The sequence below is a fragment of the Stigmatopora argus genome, chromosome 20 (genome assembly GCF_051989625.1).
Source record: "Stigmatopora argus isolate UIUO_Sarg chromosome 20, RoL_Sarg_1.0, whole genome shotgun sequence".
Lineage (NCBI taxonomy): Eukaryota > Metazoa > Chordata > Actinopteri > Syngnathiformes > Syngnathidae > Stigmatopora > Stigmatopora argus.
In genome coordinates, this window is record NC_135406.1 from 12,192,553 (window position 1) to 12,209,802 (window position 17,250).

The 17,250-nt window shown below is 39.1% G+C and overlaps 2 protein-coding genes across 2 annotated transcripts in view; both read left to right on the forward strand.

The window, feature by feature from the left end:
• Window positions 1-3,195: 3,195 nt before the first annotated feature.
• LOC144066122 (uncharacterized) lies at window positions 3,196-9,442 on the forward strand. The gene is made up of 3 exons (XM_077589468.1): window positions 3,196-3,466; window positions 8,670-9,295; window positions 9,437-9,442. The coding sequence occupies exons 1-3, from the start codon at window positions 3,433-3,435 to the stop codon at window positions 9,440-9,442; spliced, it is 666 nt and encodes a 221-aa protein (XP_077445594.1). The 5' UTR covers window positions 3,196-3,432.
• A 2,152-nt stretch (window positions 9,443-11,594) lies between these two features.
• The window catches only part of LOC144066123 (uncharacterized), a 16,857-nt gene continuing 11,201 nt past the window's right edge, over window positions 11,595-17,250 (forward strand). Inside the window, exon 1 of the mRNA XM_077589469.1 lies at window positions 11,595-11,673. Within this exon, the coding sequence (XP_077445595.1) occupies window positions 11,595-11,673 (79 nt within the window). The remainder of the gene's footprint in view (window positions 11,674-17,250) is intronic.

A 17,250-nucleotide genomic window follows, 5' to 3' on the forward strand; every position in this document is an offset into this window, starting at 1 on the left:
AAAGGTGGTGGCTTATGTTTCTTATCAGCAATCATTGGCATGTTCAAAAAAGGAAGTCGAATTTGTATGTGTCAATTAGGAAACTCACCTTTCACATTCGTACTTAATTGTGTTGAAATTAGTTGAAACTAAATGAAAGTATATGTTAAGTCTTCCAATAGATACAAAAGATGGAATTGTGGATGTCATTTTTTGTAAAGCTGCATGTGCAAGTGTGTTAACAATAAAAATGATTCTGACCAGTACTAATATATGTTATGTAATGGTGAATGTGTATACTAATAAAGATTATATGTTATTCAAATTTGGAGTGCTTTGTGTCATGTCATGTGTTAACTAAATATCTCTAGGGATGTACTTATTCCAGTGGCGGGCGGTGCATTTTCTGGTAGCGCCTTCAACGTATCAATCCAACCATCAAAAACTATTTTATGGCTATAAAACCTCTACTGCAGCTACAGCTGCGACACATAAAAAATAATCAATAAATTAATGCACAAAAATGGGGTAAAATCCAGCCGAAAACAGCATTTATTGATTAAATACAAATACTGGAGCTTTTTAGACATCAGAACCGGGCCCAGAGTATCATTTCCTCGGTAAAAAAAGACAGCGATGAACGTCGATACGTCCATACGTGAAATGACAAAAAATGCACTAAAATTAGGTAAAATCCACTTCCTAGCAGCATTTATTGACTGAATACAAATACTGGAGCTTTTGAGACATTACAACCAGGCCAGGGGGGTGATTTTTCCCGGGAAAAGACAGCGATGGACGTCAATGGTGAAATGCCAAAAATTAAACTGGGGTAAAATCCACTTCCAAGCAGCATTTTGTGATTAAATACAAACACTGGAGCTTATATACAAACACTGGAGCTTTTCAGATATCAGAACTTGGCCCACAATTGAAATATTATTTAGGAATATACCCATATTTGTAATTTTACTCACCAAAAATCCTTTTTACACAATATCCATCCTCCTTTCTTTCTTCCTTCTTTCCTATCGCCATCGAAGCTAATGATGAAAGTCGAGCCTGTCCTGTCATATTTCCGCCATAGTCCGTTTTGAAAATGGCATTAAATCAACACAACAATATACTATTTGCTTGTGGAGCTAAGTTAGCGCGCTGAAAGTGCCCCCCACACCATTTTCCCGGCTGTAACAGGCTTGCTAGCTTCGGAGTTGACCGCCCTTTCTTAATGATGTCCATTTTTTCCTGAAAAAGTCCGTCTAGAAAATAGCTTTGTGAGCAAACAGAATATATTTGTTTTTGCTTCTCTCGGCCATAGTGGGTGGAGTTTGCGATCTTGGCTGCCTCGGTACTGCTTTGGCCCGCCTACTAGCCAATCACAGTTTGTGAAAGAAATGACATGTCCCTGCCAGCAAAATGCTAACGCCTATGAAAAATCATTGTGGGGTTGCCAACTCGAAATCTGATTGGTTAAAAGCAACAGTCTAGTTTAATACAGCAGAGCGCGCAAGAACTGATTGTGCAGGCTTTGAGGCAGATCTTATCTGGCAACAAATAATGGCTGAAATGTGATTGGTTAAATGCTTCAATATGAAAACACATCTGGAAGCAGTGCAACCAGGGGGGAAAGCAATGAAAGGAAGCTAACAGACCATTTGGAATAATAAGTACGTATTGATGGACAAAATATAATATGATTCAGATATTTGTTAGGCCAGCAGAGAAGGCCTTGAAGGCCCTGACGGCCCGCCACTGACTTATTCACATAAAGGGTGGATGTTAAAGATATTCTATATTATTGTGGTGTCACATAGATGTCTTAAGAGGGGTATTTAATAATAACTAACCTTGTTTAAATATTTATATTTAAGAGACAATCGGTTAGTATTCACAACAAAACTATGATATAATACTCTGTTAGTTTATCTGGTGTGACATGGCTGCGGGATAGGAAGACTCAAGTTTATATTTAATAATCCTGATTGGTTAAAGCAACAGTCTTATCGACGCTTGTTTAATGCAGCAGAGCCTGCAAAACTGATTGTTAAGGCCTTGAGGCAGATTTCTGACCCTGGCAACAAATAATGGCTGAAATGCGATTGGTTAAATGCTTCAATATGAAAACACACATCTGGAAGCAGTGCAACCAGGGGGAAAAGCAACGGAAGGAAGCTAACAGACAACTTGGAATTATTTAATAAGTATTCATGGAAAAATATAATTAACATCAGTCTGTAATTCAGATATTTCTTAGGCCAGCAGAGAAGGCCTTGAAGGCCCTGACGGCACACCACTGGGTTTCAATTTATGAGAAAGGGGGATTGTTATAGGTGAATTGAGTTTGTGTGTGAAATGGGTGTGTAGTATTGTAGTATCATGTGTTTTAAATGTGTGTGCCCTGTTGTTTTAGACCAAGGGTGTCAAACTCGGGTTGGTTCGAGGGCCGCGTTAACGTCAACTCGATTTCATGTAGGCCGGACATAATATTTAGATTTTTTTTAAATGGATTAAAAGAACTGGATTAAAATCCCTGAATATTCAGTTTTTTTATAGATCTAAAACAATGTTTATTTTAGCTTTTTTAAAATATATTTTTTAGATTTTACAAAATGATTTTTGAACTAAAAACACAGAAAAAAAATTATTTAAAAAATTACAATTATTGATTTAAAAGGGGGAAAATCAGGAAATTTAATACATCTATACTCTTCATTTTAATTTGATCCTAAAACAGAAAGTCGGCACTCATGATTTATTTTCCCGGGCCACACAAAATGATGCGGTGGGCCAGATTTGGCCCCTGGGCCACACAAAATGATGCGGCGGGCCAGATTTGGCCCCCGGGCCGCCATGTGGTTTAGACGAATACTGAAATGAAAAAAATACAATTGTTCTCCCGACCGCTAGAGAGTAATACCAAAATAAGGGAATGATTCCTTCGAGTTTTAACGTTTTCGATGAAGAACTACATCTCCCAGGATGCAAATCCGCGAAACAGCAATGGTTCCTTTTCGATTTGTTTTGCGCACGCAAAAGTCAGTCGGAATGTTCAAGTGATTTATGAGGTAAATTCAAACCTTCGAAAAAAATGTGTTCAAACCATATGTAAGACCATTTGAAGAATTATTATTTCCTGTGTCTGAATCTTCTGCATTTATAAACCGAATGCCATCGGAGCAAGTGACGAGTGTTCAAAGCCTGCGCAAATCCCCCCATTTAACTTACACGCGCGTCGCCGACCTATCTAGAATTAGCTACTTTACGGCTTTATATCTCAGTCAACTTCAAGTCGTTTAGACCTCATTGAAGCTTTGCAGGCTACTTTAGCTTAGCCTGCAAGCATCTATCAAAGAAACAAGTCTTCAAGTCGCCGAAGAACTGTGAAGCAATACTCCCTTCTTTAGCTTAGCCTAGCTAGCAGCTATCAAAGTTTTCTATTCGACAGTTTGCAAAATGATGCACGAGAAAGTTCTTCACAGACTACAAGGTGGGTTCACTTCTTATATCGATGTATTCCCTTAATCTTAGTTGTAGAAGTGCTATTTTTGTGCGCTGCAATTGCAAGTATTTTTATTCTCAATTCGACAGAAGGTACAAGCTTGATTTCAAGACAATAAAACAATGCAAACAAACGATTAAATCATAAAAAGGTAATATTTAATGTTTATTTTGTTTTAGAACTCTTAAACAGCTTTCCCCCACTTATTTCAATCCAAAACTATTTCAAAATGATTAATTTTGAAAAATAAATAAATGAAATTGATTATTGACTTTTTTTCCCCCAATGTCAAAAATGAATACCTGTCATTTTTACTTTTTAATTGAAAAGGATTAACATTAATATTTGATGCATCACCCTTTTATAAAAGGATTCTAAATAAATTAAAATCTCAAATGCAAGAGACTATTTGCAAAGAGGAGGCTCAACAAAGATTTGGGAAAAATTTAAGAGCCTGTGGGGATACTTCACTGACCAATAGTCCTTTTCTTATTAAAATACACTTTTAAAAAACAGTTTTAAACCCATTTTATAGTTGATGAGAATACTACAGCAGTGCTATGTTGGCAACGTCATGAATTTATGGCATCCTCTCCTGTTTAGTTTTGTTGCTGTAGCGCCCAGCATATTAGTCCTTTCTTTCCAGCCTAACCACTGCGATAGAAGTATAAGATTTTAAATTCCCTTTCTAGCTTAAATGACTTCTAGTTGGAAAATCCTGGACTTTCGCAAATGCAACACAGCTCTGGCCCCACTCATGAGTGGAGTATGTGTAGACAGGGTCCAGTCCTTTAAATTCATGGGGGTCCACGTCACGGATAAGCTCTCCTGGTCTACTTATACCATGGCAGTAGTGAAGAAGGCCCAGAAACGACTCAATTTCCTCAGGGTACTCAGGAGGAATAACTTGGACACTAAGCTTCTGGTAACCTTCTATAGAGCCACTGTGGAGAGCATCCTGGCATACTGCATTGCAGTGTGGTCTGTTGGAAGCATGGCAGCAGACAAAAAGGCCATGTAGAGAGTGATTAACACTGCCCAGAAGATCGTCGGCTGCTCTCTGCCCACACTAGAAGCCATTGCCAGCCCGCACTACCTCAGCAGAGAACATTGTCGGGGGACCCATACCACCCTGGTCACAAGCTGTTCCAGCTGCTGCCCTCTGGCAGACGCAACAGGTCTCACAATGTGTGGACAAATAGGCTTAAGGACAGTTTTTTTCCCACAGCCATCAGGACTCTGAACTTGCAGTAGCACGACACACAATCCCTTCTGTGCAATAACTTCGGGGTCAGGTAACTGAAAGACGTTGGGTGGTGATCTGCCTCCTGCTGGCTGATTGAAGGTAAGTGAGGAGGTAAGTGACCCAAGATGGCAGCGCGCATGGGTGCAGCTGGCTCTTGCTCTCCAGTTTGGTGTTTTGTTTCCTCAGTCTTGTTGTTTGCTAACATCCGCGAGACAAACTTTTTTCTACAGTCGCCAGGATTTGGTTGCTCTTGGAGGGAGATGCTATATAACCATCACAGCAGATTGCCAACGAACCTGCAATGAACCACCGGGATCTCTGTGGGTAGTAATATTATCTTAGATTAGGCTTTTTTTTTGTATTTACCTTAACATGATGTGACTCTTATATTTTTATATTACTTATTTTTGGTCTTTTACCAGGAAAGCACACTTTGTGGATTAGCACCACCAATTTCGTCATACGCAGCTAGGTATGATGACAATAGGCTTTTGATGATTCGATGATGATGATGATAAAGCCTATGTCTGAACAGACAGAGACCATCTACCCCCTGTTTGCAAGGATTAATTGTGAAATATGAAATGTATTCTTTTAGATTTTAGTCACTAGAATAGAATTTTACAGAAACTCCGCCTACAGGATTTTACAGTAACAACTATGGGTTAAGGCGCGCGTCATCTACTTTTGTGTTACCGCCTATTTCTATGTCACGTGATCTTGTTTCAATAAAGCCCGCGGAGCAGAGGGGGTAGGGTGGAGACCACTTTGGGAGGGCAGGAAGATTGACCGATCGTTCTACTTTTGCTTCGTGCCCCCCCCTTCCGCAGAAGCGGTTAAAAATCTCATTACAACTGCCTTAGTGTGCTTACTTGTGTTCGACTTTATTGAATGTCAAGCGCGGACCTGACATTAATATATTAAGCCTGTACCCTCTACAGCAATTAAGCCACATAAAATGCATGCTAATCAAGAACTCCAAATTCAGTCAATAATTTGTATTGTGTAGTAGTTTGAAATGAATAATACCCCAATCTAGTATTTTTTTGCAAACATTTAACATTACATTCCCTTTGTAGTTTGTCTATCATCTCCTATAAAACTTTCTTACTCAATGTTTTTCCAATAGTTACACATAAAATAAAAATCTACCAATAATCCCCTTCAACATCAAAAAGATAAAAACAATGTACCATTAATTTCAGACATGAAGTTACCGTATTTTCACTCCTGTAGAAAGAAAACAATCTTTTATAAATTAATTTGTCCAACTGTTCAAATTAATGTATTCATTTTCCTCTTAGTTTTAAATCTTAGCAAATAACGCTTCTCTTTTGTGTCATCTTTGAATTTGGAAGGCTAATTTTGTCAACAAAAAGACCCAAAAAGTATTTTTCGCCAAAAAGAGAGCTTTATTGGAACTACCAAAAAGATGACCCGTTAAATCGGTTTAAAAAGTGATTCATCTTATAATATGACAAAAGTATAAGGACATTGTACTACTTATTTATTTTGAGCAAATTCATTGTCTTTCACACCATATTTCTACTAATGTTTCTTTGATCCTATATTCAATATATCAATTATTTTCATTAAAATGTATCTTGTTTGAATAACACTATTCTTATTGGATTTGCTAGCAAATCAATAGACAAAACCTGCATTTTTTTCAAATTTCTTAGGCATGTCTTTACTGTGAAAACATTTTCCATATTATTTAGATCACATTATTGATTATTTACTTTGTAATTTCCTAATTTAGGCTCTACTATTTCGGGTAGAATTGTGAAGTAAAATCTTCAACGACACTCAATTTTCTTATACAGTAATACCTTGACATATAAGTGTTCCAACATACGAGAAATTTGAGATACGAGGAAAATTCTGAGCAATTTTTTTTGCCTAGAGATACAAGACAAATTTGAGATATGAGCATTCCAGATGGTTCCCAATTGTGAGTCGGTGGTAAATTAGAACAAATTTTGGTGGGTTTTTAAAGGATGGAAATTGATTAATTTGTAATGTGTTCATTTCTATGGGAAGATTGACTTGAGATACGAGTAAATTGACATAGCTCGATCCCGCAGTATGCTCGTATCTTAAGGTATTACTGTATTTGAATCATTTGAATCGCTATTGTTAGGTCTGTAATACAACTTTAGGAACAGGCACAGAAAGAGCGGGATCAATTTAAAGGAAATAGGTTTATTACCAGACTGCAGGATGGAGAGGGAGCTCTAACAGTGGAGAACCGCTCAGCCTGGTGTCCTTTGCAACTCTCTATCCATTGAACAGTGACACGACAGCGATGTAGGACAGAGTTTATGCAAACAAAACGTTGGGCGGGTATGGTTAGGTCAGCAACACTTGCTATGGACGTTCCCACTTTGGGTTGTGCTAGTGCTTCTTCTTTATACTGTAGGTTGAGCACCCGGGCTCCTAGCACTACCGTTGGTCCGTTTCCTGTTGAGAAGCAGTCTCCTTCTGCTAACCCAAATTCAATGCGTTTCCTTAAAGATTATTTGCATGCTCTAAATTGAAAATTCAAAAAATAGAGCTGTAGATGCACTAAACAACGAGAGCAGCGTTCAAACAATGGTGTCAAAGTTGCGGCCCAAGGGCCAAATCTGGCCCACTGCCACTCCGTGGTGGGGCCTGTGAAAGTACTTCATATTTAATGCTAAAATTCAAATGTAGCTTATAAATAATTAGAATATTAACTATCATCAGAGATCATCACTACATCACTCCGCACAGACATTGAGGTATGGTCCTCCAAGGCAAGAGCACTTCACCTCATAGAACTACCAGTACCATCAGAGGAGGGGATCAAGACCACCTTCGAGCGCAGAAAGGCCGAATACTTGAATCTGATAGCCGAGTGCCAGAAAATTGTCTGGAAATGCACCATCCACCCAGTCGGGGTTTGCTGCCGAGGCAACGTTGGGCTTCTCCCACTATTTTTAATCCCAACATTCATTCATTTTCTGAAATGGTAAATCTCGTATAGGGGGTGCTGGAGCCTATAACAATAGGAACGTCACGTCGGAACTGTGGCATTGATTTGAGTCTTCTGCATTCATTCTCTGATACTCATTGAACTCATTGATATTCATTGATTTAGCAACAGCGTAATAATGTTGCCAAAAGAATTCAGAGACTTTTTGTGCTTTAAAAGTGGGAAAATGACTAAGAAAATTCGCACATTTTCATGTATTTTGACTTTTAAATTGTGAGTATGGCTCTGAAGGAATAATATTTGAAAATGGGAATTGTTTATGGCTCTCTCTTTCAAAAAGGTTCCCGACCCCTGCTCTAAAGAAACACCAAAAACAGGATATTGGATGGAAAAACATTTTTATTTGTTCTAATTCGCCATCTATTAACAAAGTAACAAATAACTAGTGGTTTAATAGGACTAAAATGTGTTTAATAGTAGTAAAATTATACATACTTTTTGATTGCAATTCACTTTATTAAGCGATTAAATGCCATACAAATGCAAAGCGGCACATATTCACATACACGCACAGGGCACAGGTAAAAGGGTAAAATGTAGCTTTCAGCCCTGGTAAGAAATGCTCTTGCCGCCATCTGGCAGACGAACACGGGTATTACGTCTCCCATAATAACGGCCGCGGAGGGAACTAATTCAGCAGTGCAGAGCACATTTTTACATGTTTTTTTTTATTTTAAGACATTAATAAATCATTTCCTCATTTTCTCTCATTGCTTGTTTGCTCACATCTTTAATACAAAATTGGGACGCTATTATCAATTTTAAAGGGTTTAGCTGGTAGTTGTGTGAGGACCGTGGAACTAATTAGAGAATTTACATATAGTACACCTCTACTTACGAAATGTTCAAGTTACGAAAAAACTTCTGGAGCCAATTAATTTTGTTAGAAGTATGACTGTATATCATTTATCTTTGTGTCATTGCAGGTTTCAGAAATCAGCCCCCCCAATTCGAAGGGGAGGAGCCCGAGTTTCCTCAAGACCAAAAGAGAGAAGAGCAACTTGAAATAAAAATGGAGGAAGAAGATGTCCCCTGGTCAACTGGTGAAGAGTCTTTTAAGATGGAAGAGGATCTGGGCAGGGCCAGTGGAGGGGCGGAGCCTGCAAACACCTCTGCATGGCCCCAAATTAAAGAGGAAGCAGAGCTGCCTCAACAGCAAAAGAGGGAAGATCAACCTCCCATCGAAAAGGAGGAAGATGTCACCTGGTCATCTGGTGAGCTTTTCAAGAGTGAAGATGATCTCGTAATGGATTTGGTTGCAGATTTACTGTCAAAGCCATTTTCAAGACGGACTTATCAAGAAAAGCTGGACATCATTAAGAAAGGGCGGTCAACTCCAAAGCTAGCAAGCCTGTCACAACCGGGAAAAGGGTGTGTCCGCCGCTTTCAGTTCGCTAACTACGAGCGCTACCCCTGGCTTACGGGCTCCGAGGAACACTGCAAATTGTATTGCTGGGAGTGCTTGTTATTTGCCACCAATGGACATGGTGTTTGGAGCAACACTGGATTTGACTTGACTGATATGAAACGCACAGATAATCTGTATGACAGAGTAATTGAAATCTTCTTGAGGAAAGAAAGGAGGATGGATTTTGTGTACAAATAAAAATGATTTTTGGTGAGAAAATGTGGCTAAATTCCTAAATATTTCAATTTTATGAAGTTATTATTGATGCATTTTTATGTGTCACAGCTGTAGCGACAGTAAAGGTTTTTCTAGTCATGAAATAGTTATTGAGGGTTGGATTGATTCAGACATAGCACTACTGAAGGCATAGGTACGAAATGCATGGCCTGCCACTTTATTTAATAAATACAGATTTAAAGTTCAAATATTTATATTTATAATGGGAGCTATTGAAGAAATTAGGTGCTTACACAATACACATTTTTTTGAATTATTAATTTACTCATGTTATTAGCACCTACAGTGGTACCTCGAGATACGAGCTTAATGCGTTCCGTGACTGAGCTCGTATGTCAATTTACTCGTAACTCAAATGAAAGTTTACCATAGAAATGAACTATAAACAAATTAATTCGTTCCAACCCTCTGAAAAAACACCAAAAACAGGATATTGGATTGGAAAAACATTATTTGTTCTAATTCGCCATCTATTAGCAAAGTAACAAATAACTAGTGGTTTATTAGTACTGAAATGTGTTTAATTGTACTAAAATTAGACGGATTTTGCGGAGGGGAGAGAGAGGGACAGAGAGAGAGGAGGTGGAGAGAGAGACTTTTTGCACGGCAACGCACTTGTAACATAACATAAACTAATTCAAATGAACTTGGATTACGATGCAGACACTCAAAAATAAATTTAATCTAACCTTTCACTAAACTTAATTCTAATTTAGTTTTAATTTTTTATAGCTTTCTTCTCCTGGGTTGACTCTATTTGTCCCGCCCCCACTCTGACTTTCAGATGCAACCTATCGAGGGTTGTTTGCTTATGTCTTCCCTTCAAAATATTCCGAAAATGACGCACGCGAATGTCCTCCCAATAGGATAACGTACGATCACCTGCCAACTTGTCCGGGAAGTAGTACTCCTCTCGTATTAGCGAACAAATCTCATCTCAAATTGCTCGTATGTCGGGGCACTCGTATGTCGAGGTATTACTGTATATTGTTCAATAGCTCAAAAACCATTTCATATGTTAACACCAAATTAACAGAAGTGTTAGGTGATTACCTTCTGTTTATCAAACACCTTTTAGTTTTCAAACGACATACCATTTATTAATTATTAATTTATTACTGTTATTAGCACCTATTTTGTTCAATAGCTCCAAAACCTTCTCACTTATTGACACCAAATTAACAGGAGTTATAGGTGATTACATTCTCTTTGTTGAACACCTTTTAATTTTGACATGTTGACACAAAATTTTCAGAAAAGATAGTTGATTACCTTGTGTTTATCGAGCGCCTTTTAGTTTTTCAACAGCACACTCAATTTATTAATTATTCATTTATTACTGTTATTAGCACCTATTTTGCTGAATAACTCCCAGGCCATTTGACCTATTCAGCCCAAATCGGTGATCAAGTGATAGCTGATTACCCCCTGATTATTGTAGACCTTTTATTTTTTCAACGACACTCTCCATTTATTAATTACGCAGTGCTGGAACTGCATTGGGATGTTATCGCTGGGATTTCCTTCAACAGACAGAAAAAAATCAATGGCCTTATTTTATTTATTTAAAGAATGTTTATTTGTCAAAATGGCATTCTTACACTCTGTTGGAATTATTTTATATAAGTTATCCTGATTCTGGTATGACTGTCAAAATGTTAGTTAATAGAATTAGTGTCTTGAGCCCTTGGGAAGTTTCACCTTATTCAACAAAGAGGAACTACCCAGGGGGACCGACGTCTGTCTGAACTATTGTGTGAGGGTTGCAGGATATCGGGAAGGAGACTGTAAAGATGTTATCTTGAAGGGGCATATGGTCATGATCAAAGAACCTTTTGTAACTGGGAGAGATCTCTCTCTCCTTTGATCAGCTTGAAACTTCCTGTAACTTGGACACTCCCAAAACACAATAAGAGACTTTGCAGGAGGAGATTTTCTTCAGAGTGCTTTTGGAGGACTGTGACAGGGAAAGTCCCTGAACCTCTCATTTTTAAATAAAGTTTACTAAAATTCTCTGTGATTTCCTCCTTTTCAGATTGGTGATACAAATGTCTGGTGTTTAAACCCAACACACTCATTGCAATTGAATGAGATAAGTGAAGTCCACTGCCCGAAGTGCTTGACTGGGATTGGGTGGTGATGTCATCTTTTTTTCTGTTCATGGGCCCTCTTTGACATAAAACCTGAAGGAATAAGGCAACCAAAAATGAAGCGCGGCTGGCTTGACTACGGAAAGAGAAACAGCGGCTCACTTGACCGCATTCTTCTCTTTGACACTTCAGCAAGTGTGCAGAACTGAAGTGCCTTTGTCCGCTAGAACGACAGCAAAGTTCTAGAAGGATCTTTCTGGGACAAAAGAGCCAGCCCCCCGCCATGTTCGACTTTTAGCAAAATAATGCACGCAAAGATCGTTCTTCACAGACTCGAAAGTGGGCCCACTTTTGACGCTCATTTTTTTTATAGTGCATACAAGCAGAAGCTGCTTGTGCGACATAGCCTTTCCACTTTCAAGGAGCCGTGGCAGCAGTTTCTCATGGGGCCTCTATTTATGTCCTCTGGTTCTCCGTATTGAGGTTGATGCGAAACAAAATTGGCCAGGTATGAAGCCATGTTTGCACAATCGCCCCCGCCAACATTCCTTATTGGAAGTGGCCAGAAGAATGCCAAAATGTTTGCCAAGTGGATCCAGCAATAACGACAAAGTAGTTGACTCTTATAATCCCAAACCCCTAGCCCCCACAATGGACGCAAGTGTACGCACCACGCGAACACGCACTTGAACAATTGGTTTTCAAGGTGAACAGTAAGAACTGGGCAAATGCGTGCCCAATTGTGTGCGTATGTTATTATCGCGCCGAGGCGTCGAAGCGCGATCAGGGAGATTCGGACCCGGGAGCGGGGAAGCAGGATAGAACGAGACGGGCTGTTCTCATGTCAGTAGCTTTACTGACTCAAATGCTTTACAAAATAACAAGGGCTTGTATATGCCAAAACGTAACAGAACCGGAGTATGGGGAATAATACCTTGTAGCGATGAATGGTGTAACAGGTAATGTGTCACGCAAAAATGTATGCAGTGTCATGCAGGAACAATCCGACAATGACTTACCATTTGCGTGGTGCTTAAATACCCACCTCAGGAAGTAATCGCAGATTGTTTGCAGCTGCTCTGACCTGACGGCAAGCCAGGAGGGACAAACGGGCCGCTCCTGACAGCGTACACACGTGTCCGTATATTTTGTTTTAAGGGGACTGTACAGTAATAACTTGACATAAGAGTGCCCCGAAATACGAGAAATTTGAGATGTGAGTAAAATGGTGAGCAAATATTTACCTTGAGATTTAAGACAGGCGGCCCGGTGGGTGAGTGGTTAGTGTGTCGGCCTCACAGTAGGAGATGTGGGTTCAAATTCAGGTTGATTCACCTGTGTGCGTATAAGCAGCCCCCTGATTCACAATTTTCAACTCCATATTCATGGTTTTAATAGGGACTACAAATGTTGAATGAAATCTTAACAAAAATCATTGCATGTGGTATTTCTGAGATACTGTATGAATCAAAAGCACATTATTAGGGTCAATATCATAAGGAAGTTAATATGCCTTTCTTTTTAAATGCAAAATATCAAATTATTCAATTTGAAAAATGAAAAGTCTATCTTGATGTGAACTTGATGATTTTTAATGACAGAAATTATAATTATCTTACCAGAAGTTTAAGATGTTCTGGTGGCCAAATTGCTTCTAATGTCGAAATATCTCAATCTTTTTTCGATGGTTCATATTACAAATGTGCAATTATTTCCTTTCAAAAAGGAAGTAACGTAATCACAACCAGGAAGTGTGTCCGTAGTGGTAACGTGTTCAAGTCTCTGGGTGCAATAATAGCATGAGAGACACATTACACAGGTATCAAGGCTGATATTTTAGCAATCGACCGCAAGACCTTCAATCAGCCTTAACAACTATTGGGATGTGCTGACATGGTAAACGCTAAAACACATGTATTAAGGCTACTTGCTTCTGGCCACTCGGGGCACATTTAACTAGGGAAGACGGCGGCGCCCTAGGTAAGATGGCGACGCCCGGAGCGAGCAGCGACAGGCACAAGTGAGTTTTTTCACGTTTTATGCAAGAAAAGGTTTTTTTTCTTGAATTTTCTTCATAGACATTAAAATAAATTTTGTTTAGTGTTTTATCTGTTGATCTTTTCTGTATTTTGAAATAAACATGTAGGCTGTTTGGCAGATATTACAGCAGAAGAGAACATCTCCACCCTTATCTCAGTGAAGCACAATCAGAACCCTTTGAAATTGTGTAAGAGCATTGGGCAACAACAAAAAAAGGAGAGACTCTTCCGCCTGGAGGATCTTAAAGAAGCAATGGTAATAATAAAAAAATAATCTATTGAGAATTAAATTGAATGGTATGGAATAAATATATATATGTAAGTAATGAGGGTACCACACTGTTAGAATACAGTTAACAGAGATTGACATTAGAGACCAGCTGATCGCAGGGCACAAGGAGACGGACAACCATACACACTCACACCTATGGGCAATTTAGAGTGTCCAATCAGCCTACCATGCATGTTTATTGGAATGTGGGAGGAAACCAGAGTACCCGGAGGAAACTCACCCAGGCCCAGGGAGAACATTCAAACTCCACACAGGTAGACATGACCTGGATTTGAACCCAGGACCCCAGAGCTGTGAGGCCGACACTCTAACCACTCACCCCACCGGGCCGTCGCAATTTCTTATTTTAAACAAAATAAATATGATATAGATATGAATTTGTCTAGAAATATACCACAACTCTCCAATAAATAATATGATACAATACACATTTCGAGCAAGCGAATATTTGGCGAATTCAAGCCGCAACGTGGTGAATCTGTGATAGTAGGTATTTCTGTAAATTAACTTTTCAGCTCCAATAGAACCAATTTAAGAAATCAAGTACACACATTTAAACACAATAGATGGTTATTCTAGACTAAAATACAAAAACTATATTTTAAAAAATGCTGTCATTTTAAAGCCGGCTTTGTGTAGAAATAACAAGGTGAGAAACTCAAAACCATTTGTATTCATGTACAAATTCGAGCCCATCATCGACGTGTAGTCTAAACACATTGGACACAGAATGTTCGCCAAACATTTAGACTGAAACAAACCTTAAAAAGTCAGAAGGAGAACCTTAAGAGACAACTGTGTTGGTGTGGGAAGGGGTGATGATGGCTTCATCAGTTTATGAATGTAGAACAAATGTATTCTGTGAACTTCCTCACGTATGAAGTCGCATGCCGTGATTCTAGGCCTGGATGACCTGGCAAAAAAAAAGTCTTTCAGAAATTTTGCTTACAAAATGTGTTCTCAGTTAATGACAACCTTAAGAAATGTTTCATTTTCCTTTATTATTCATTTCAAACGTGCATTTTCAGTAACTACTGATTGACAGTGACACGTTAGTTTTTCCCAATTGCTAATTCAGAAAATCCAACTCACGAAAGCACAAGGCCACATTCAATTAAACTTGCTCCCATTTGTCAAAACCTCAAACCCATTTCACTCATAAAATCAATTCACACCTCACAATCCTCCTTTCTCATAAATTGAAACTAAGTCACTGAATTTTACAACCTAAACACGTTTTCATTCAGTTGTGGAACTTCTTCCACAACTTTTAAATTCATTCATTCATCTTCCATATTCCATACAGCCACAAAAATGGGACCTGCAACATTGAACAAAGCATGCATGCAGCAAATTTAGTTCCAATTGTCTCCAAATTTTATCTGTGAAAGTGCATAATTTTTAGTATGTGAGTAGTAAAAGTCGTAGACTACTAGGATTGACCCACCTTGCCTGGACACTATGGAAATATCTTTTTATATATAATACCACAAAAAATGGGACCTGCAACCAATGTTCCCTCTAAGCTGCGTGCATGCGCAATTGTGCACTACTCTCGTCTTCTCCGTGCAGCAGCAATCATATGGCGCACACAAAATAAAATCCAAACTTTTTTTTCCTCTTTCCTCATGATGGCATGCGGCAGCCAGTGGCAGTAGCTCTGTCCGCTCTTATGTTTTTCGTGTTTTACAGCCCGTCTACCTTTTTTTTAAATTACATTCTAATATTTCTTAATACATTCCTTTTTACTTTACTGTGCAAATAGAAGAACAAGCGGCGAAATCAGGTGAGAACTGTCTAAATCTGCTGTGTGTGTGGTTGTGCGCGTGCGTGCGTGTGTGTCTAGTATGTGTGATCGTTTGTCTTCAACCTACACAATGGAGCAGGGGTAGGGAACCTATGGCTCGGGAGCCATATGTGGCTCTTTCCATGGGTGCATATGGCTCTCCACGAACCTGTGAGGTAAAATTTGAAAATGAATGGTGAGAGAGCTGAGTCCCGAACATACTAATAGGAGCATCATTGTGGCGTTGACACTACCTCTACCACCACTTTAATCATAATTTTGTTTTTATTACACTTCTGAATGCATGATATCATTGATACTGATTTATTAGCAACATCATAAAAATGTTGTCAAAAGAATTCTGAGACTTTTTATACCTAAAAGTGGTGAAAGGATAAAAAGATCACACATTTTCATGCAATTTTACTTTTCAATTCTGAGAATGGCTCTCAAGAAATAACATTAGAAAATAAGAAATGTTTATGGCTCTCTCCGTCAAAAAGGTTCCCAACCCCTGGACTACAGTAAATGGAAATTAGCCCTCAGCTACAATCTTACATATATATGTTCATTAACATGAATATAAATATGTTCATTAATATGTGATATCCCCTATTAAATAAATCAAAGCAAAATCATGGAAAAAATATTGCATATAAATGGAAACTTGACTATCTCATGTGACACGTTCAGCAGAAAAGTAATTTGAACGAGAATGAGAAGTGAGAAGGACGTGTAAAATAAGTTAAAATTTAAGTCGGATTTGTGCATATTCTAATGGCATTTATGAAAATGTTTTATTCATAGATATTTTTTCATTCATTTTCTGAACCGCTTTATCCACTCTATCACTCGCAGGGGGTGCTGGAGCCTAGCCCTGCTGACTTTGGGCCAGGGGCGGGGGACACCCTGTATCGGTGGCCAGCCGATCGCAGGGCACAAGGAGACGGACAGCTATGCATACTCAAACCCAAACCTAGGAGCAATTTTAGAGTGTCCAATCAGCCTACAATGCATCTTTTGGGGATGTGGGAGGAAAATGGAGTACTCAGAGAAAACCCACGCAGGCCCAGGGAGAATATGCAAATTCAACACAGGTGGACCGACCTGGATTTGAACCCAGGACCCCAGAGCTGTGAGGCCGACGCGCGAACCACTCATCCACCGGGCCGCCCATTCATATATATTAATCATTACATTTTATTATTACTAAAACATGTATGTGTAGTAGACATGCACCTGCTTATGGCAGGTGTGATACTGGTGTGTGCCCATAGCGAGCAATGATGATGTTGCTCACAGTGTGCTCAGGGAGGTTGTCTTTCTGCCCAGACAAGCTAAAAATTAGAGGGAACATTGGGTGTAAGTGTGGATGGTTGTCTGTCTCCTTGTGCCCTGCGATCGACTGGCCACTGTGACCTGAGAGATGATAAAGCCGTTCAGAAAATGAGAATCTCGGCTGAAATGTTTGCACTTCGCTTTTGGTCTCTTCAATTAAAACTCTTTAAGTGAAACCATGAATGTCCTGGTTTCCCTGCGATTGGCTCCACTCCCTCCTTCACCCCCACACTACGTGACATTATGACAAGTCAAAGAAATGGGCTGGTAAATCGGGCTGCTGCTATTCTCCTTTTCACTCACTGCCACACCACAGG

Bases quoted from the DNA above. Each gene is read 5' to 3' on its own strand.
- LOC144066122 (XM_077589468.1), top strand. From the start codon at position 3,433: ATGATGCACGAGAAAGTTCTTCACAGACTACAAG. The intron at 3,467-8,669 runs GTGGGTTCACTT...GTGTCATTGCAG, and splicing joins AGTTCTTCACAGACTACAAG to GTTTCAGAAATCAGCCCCCC.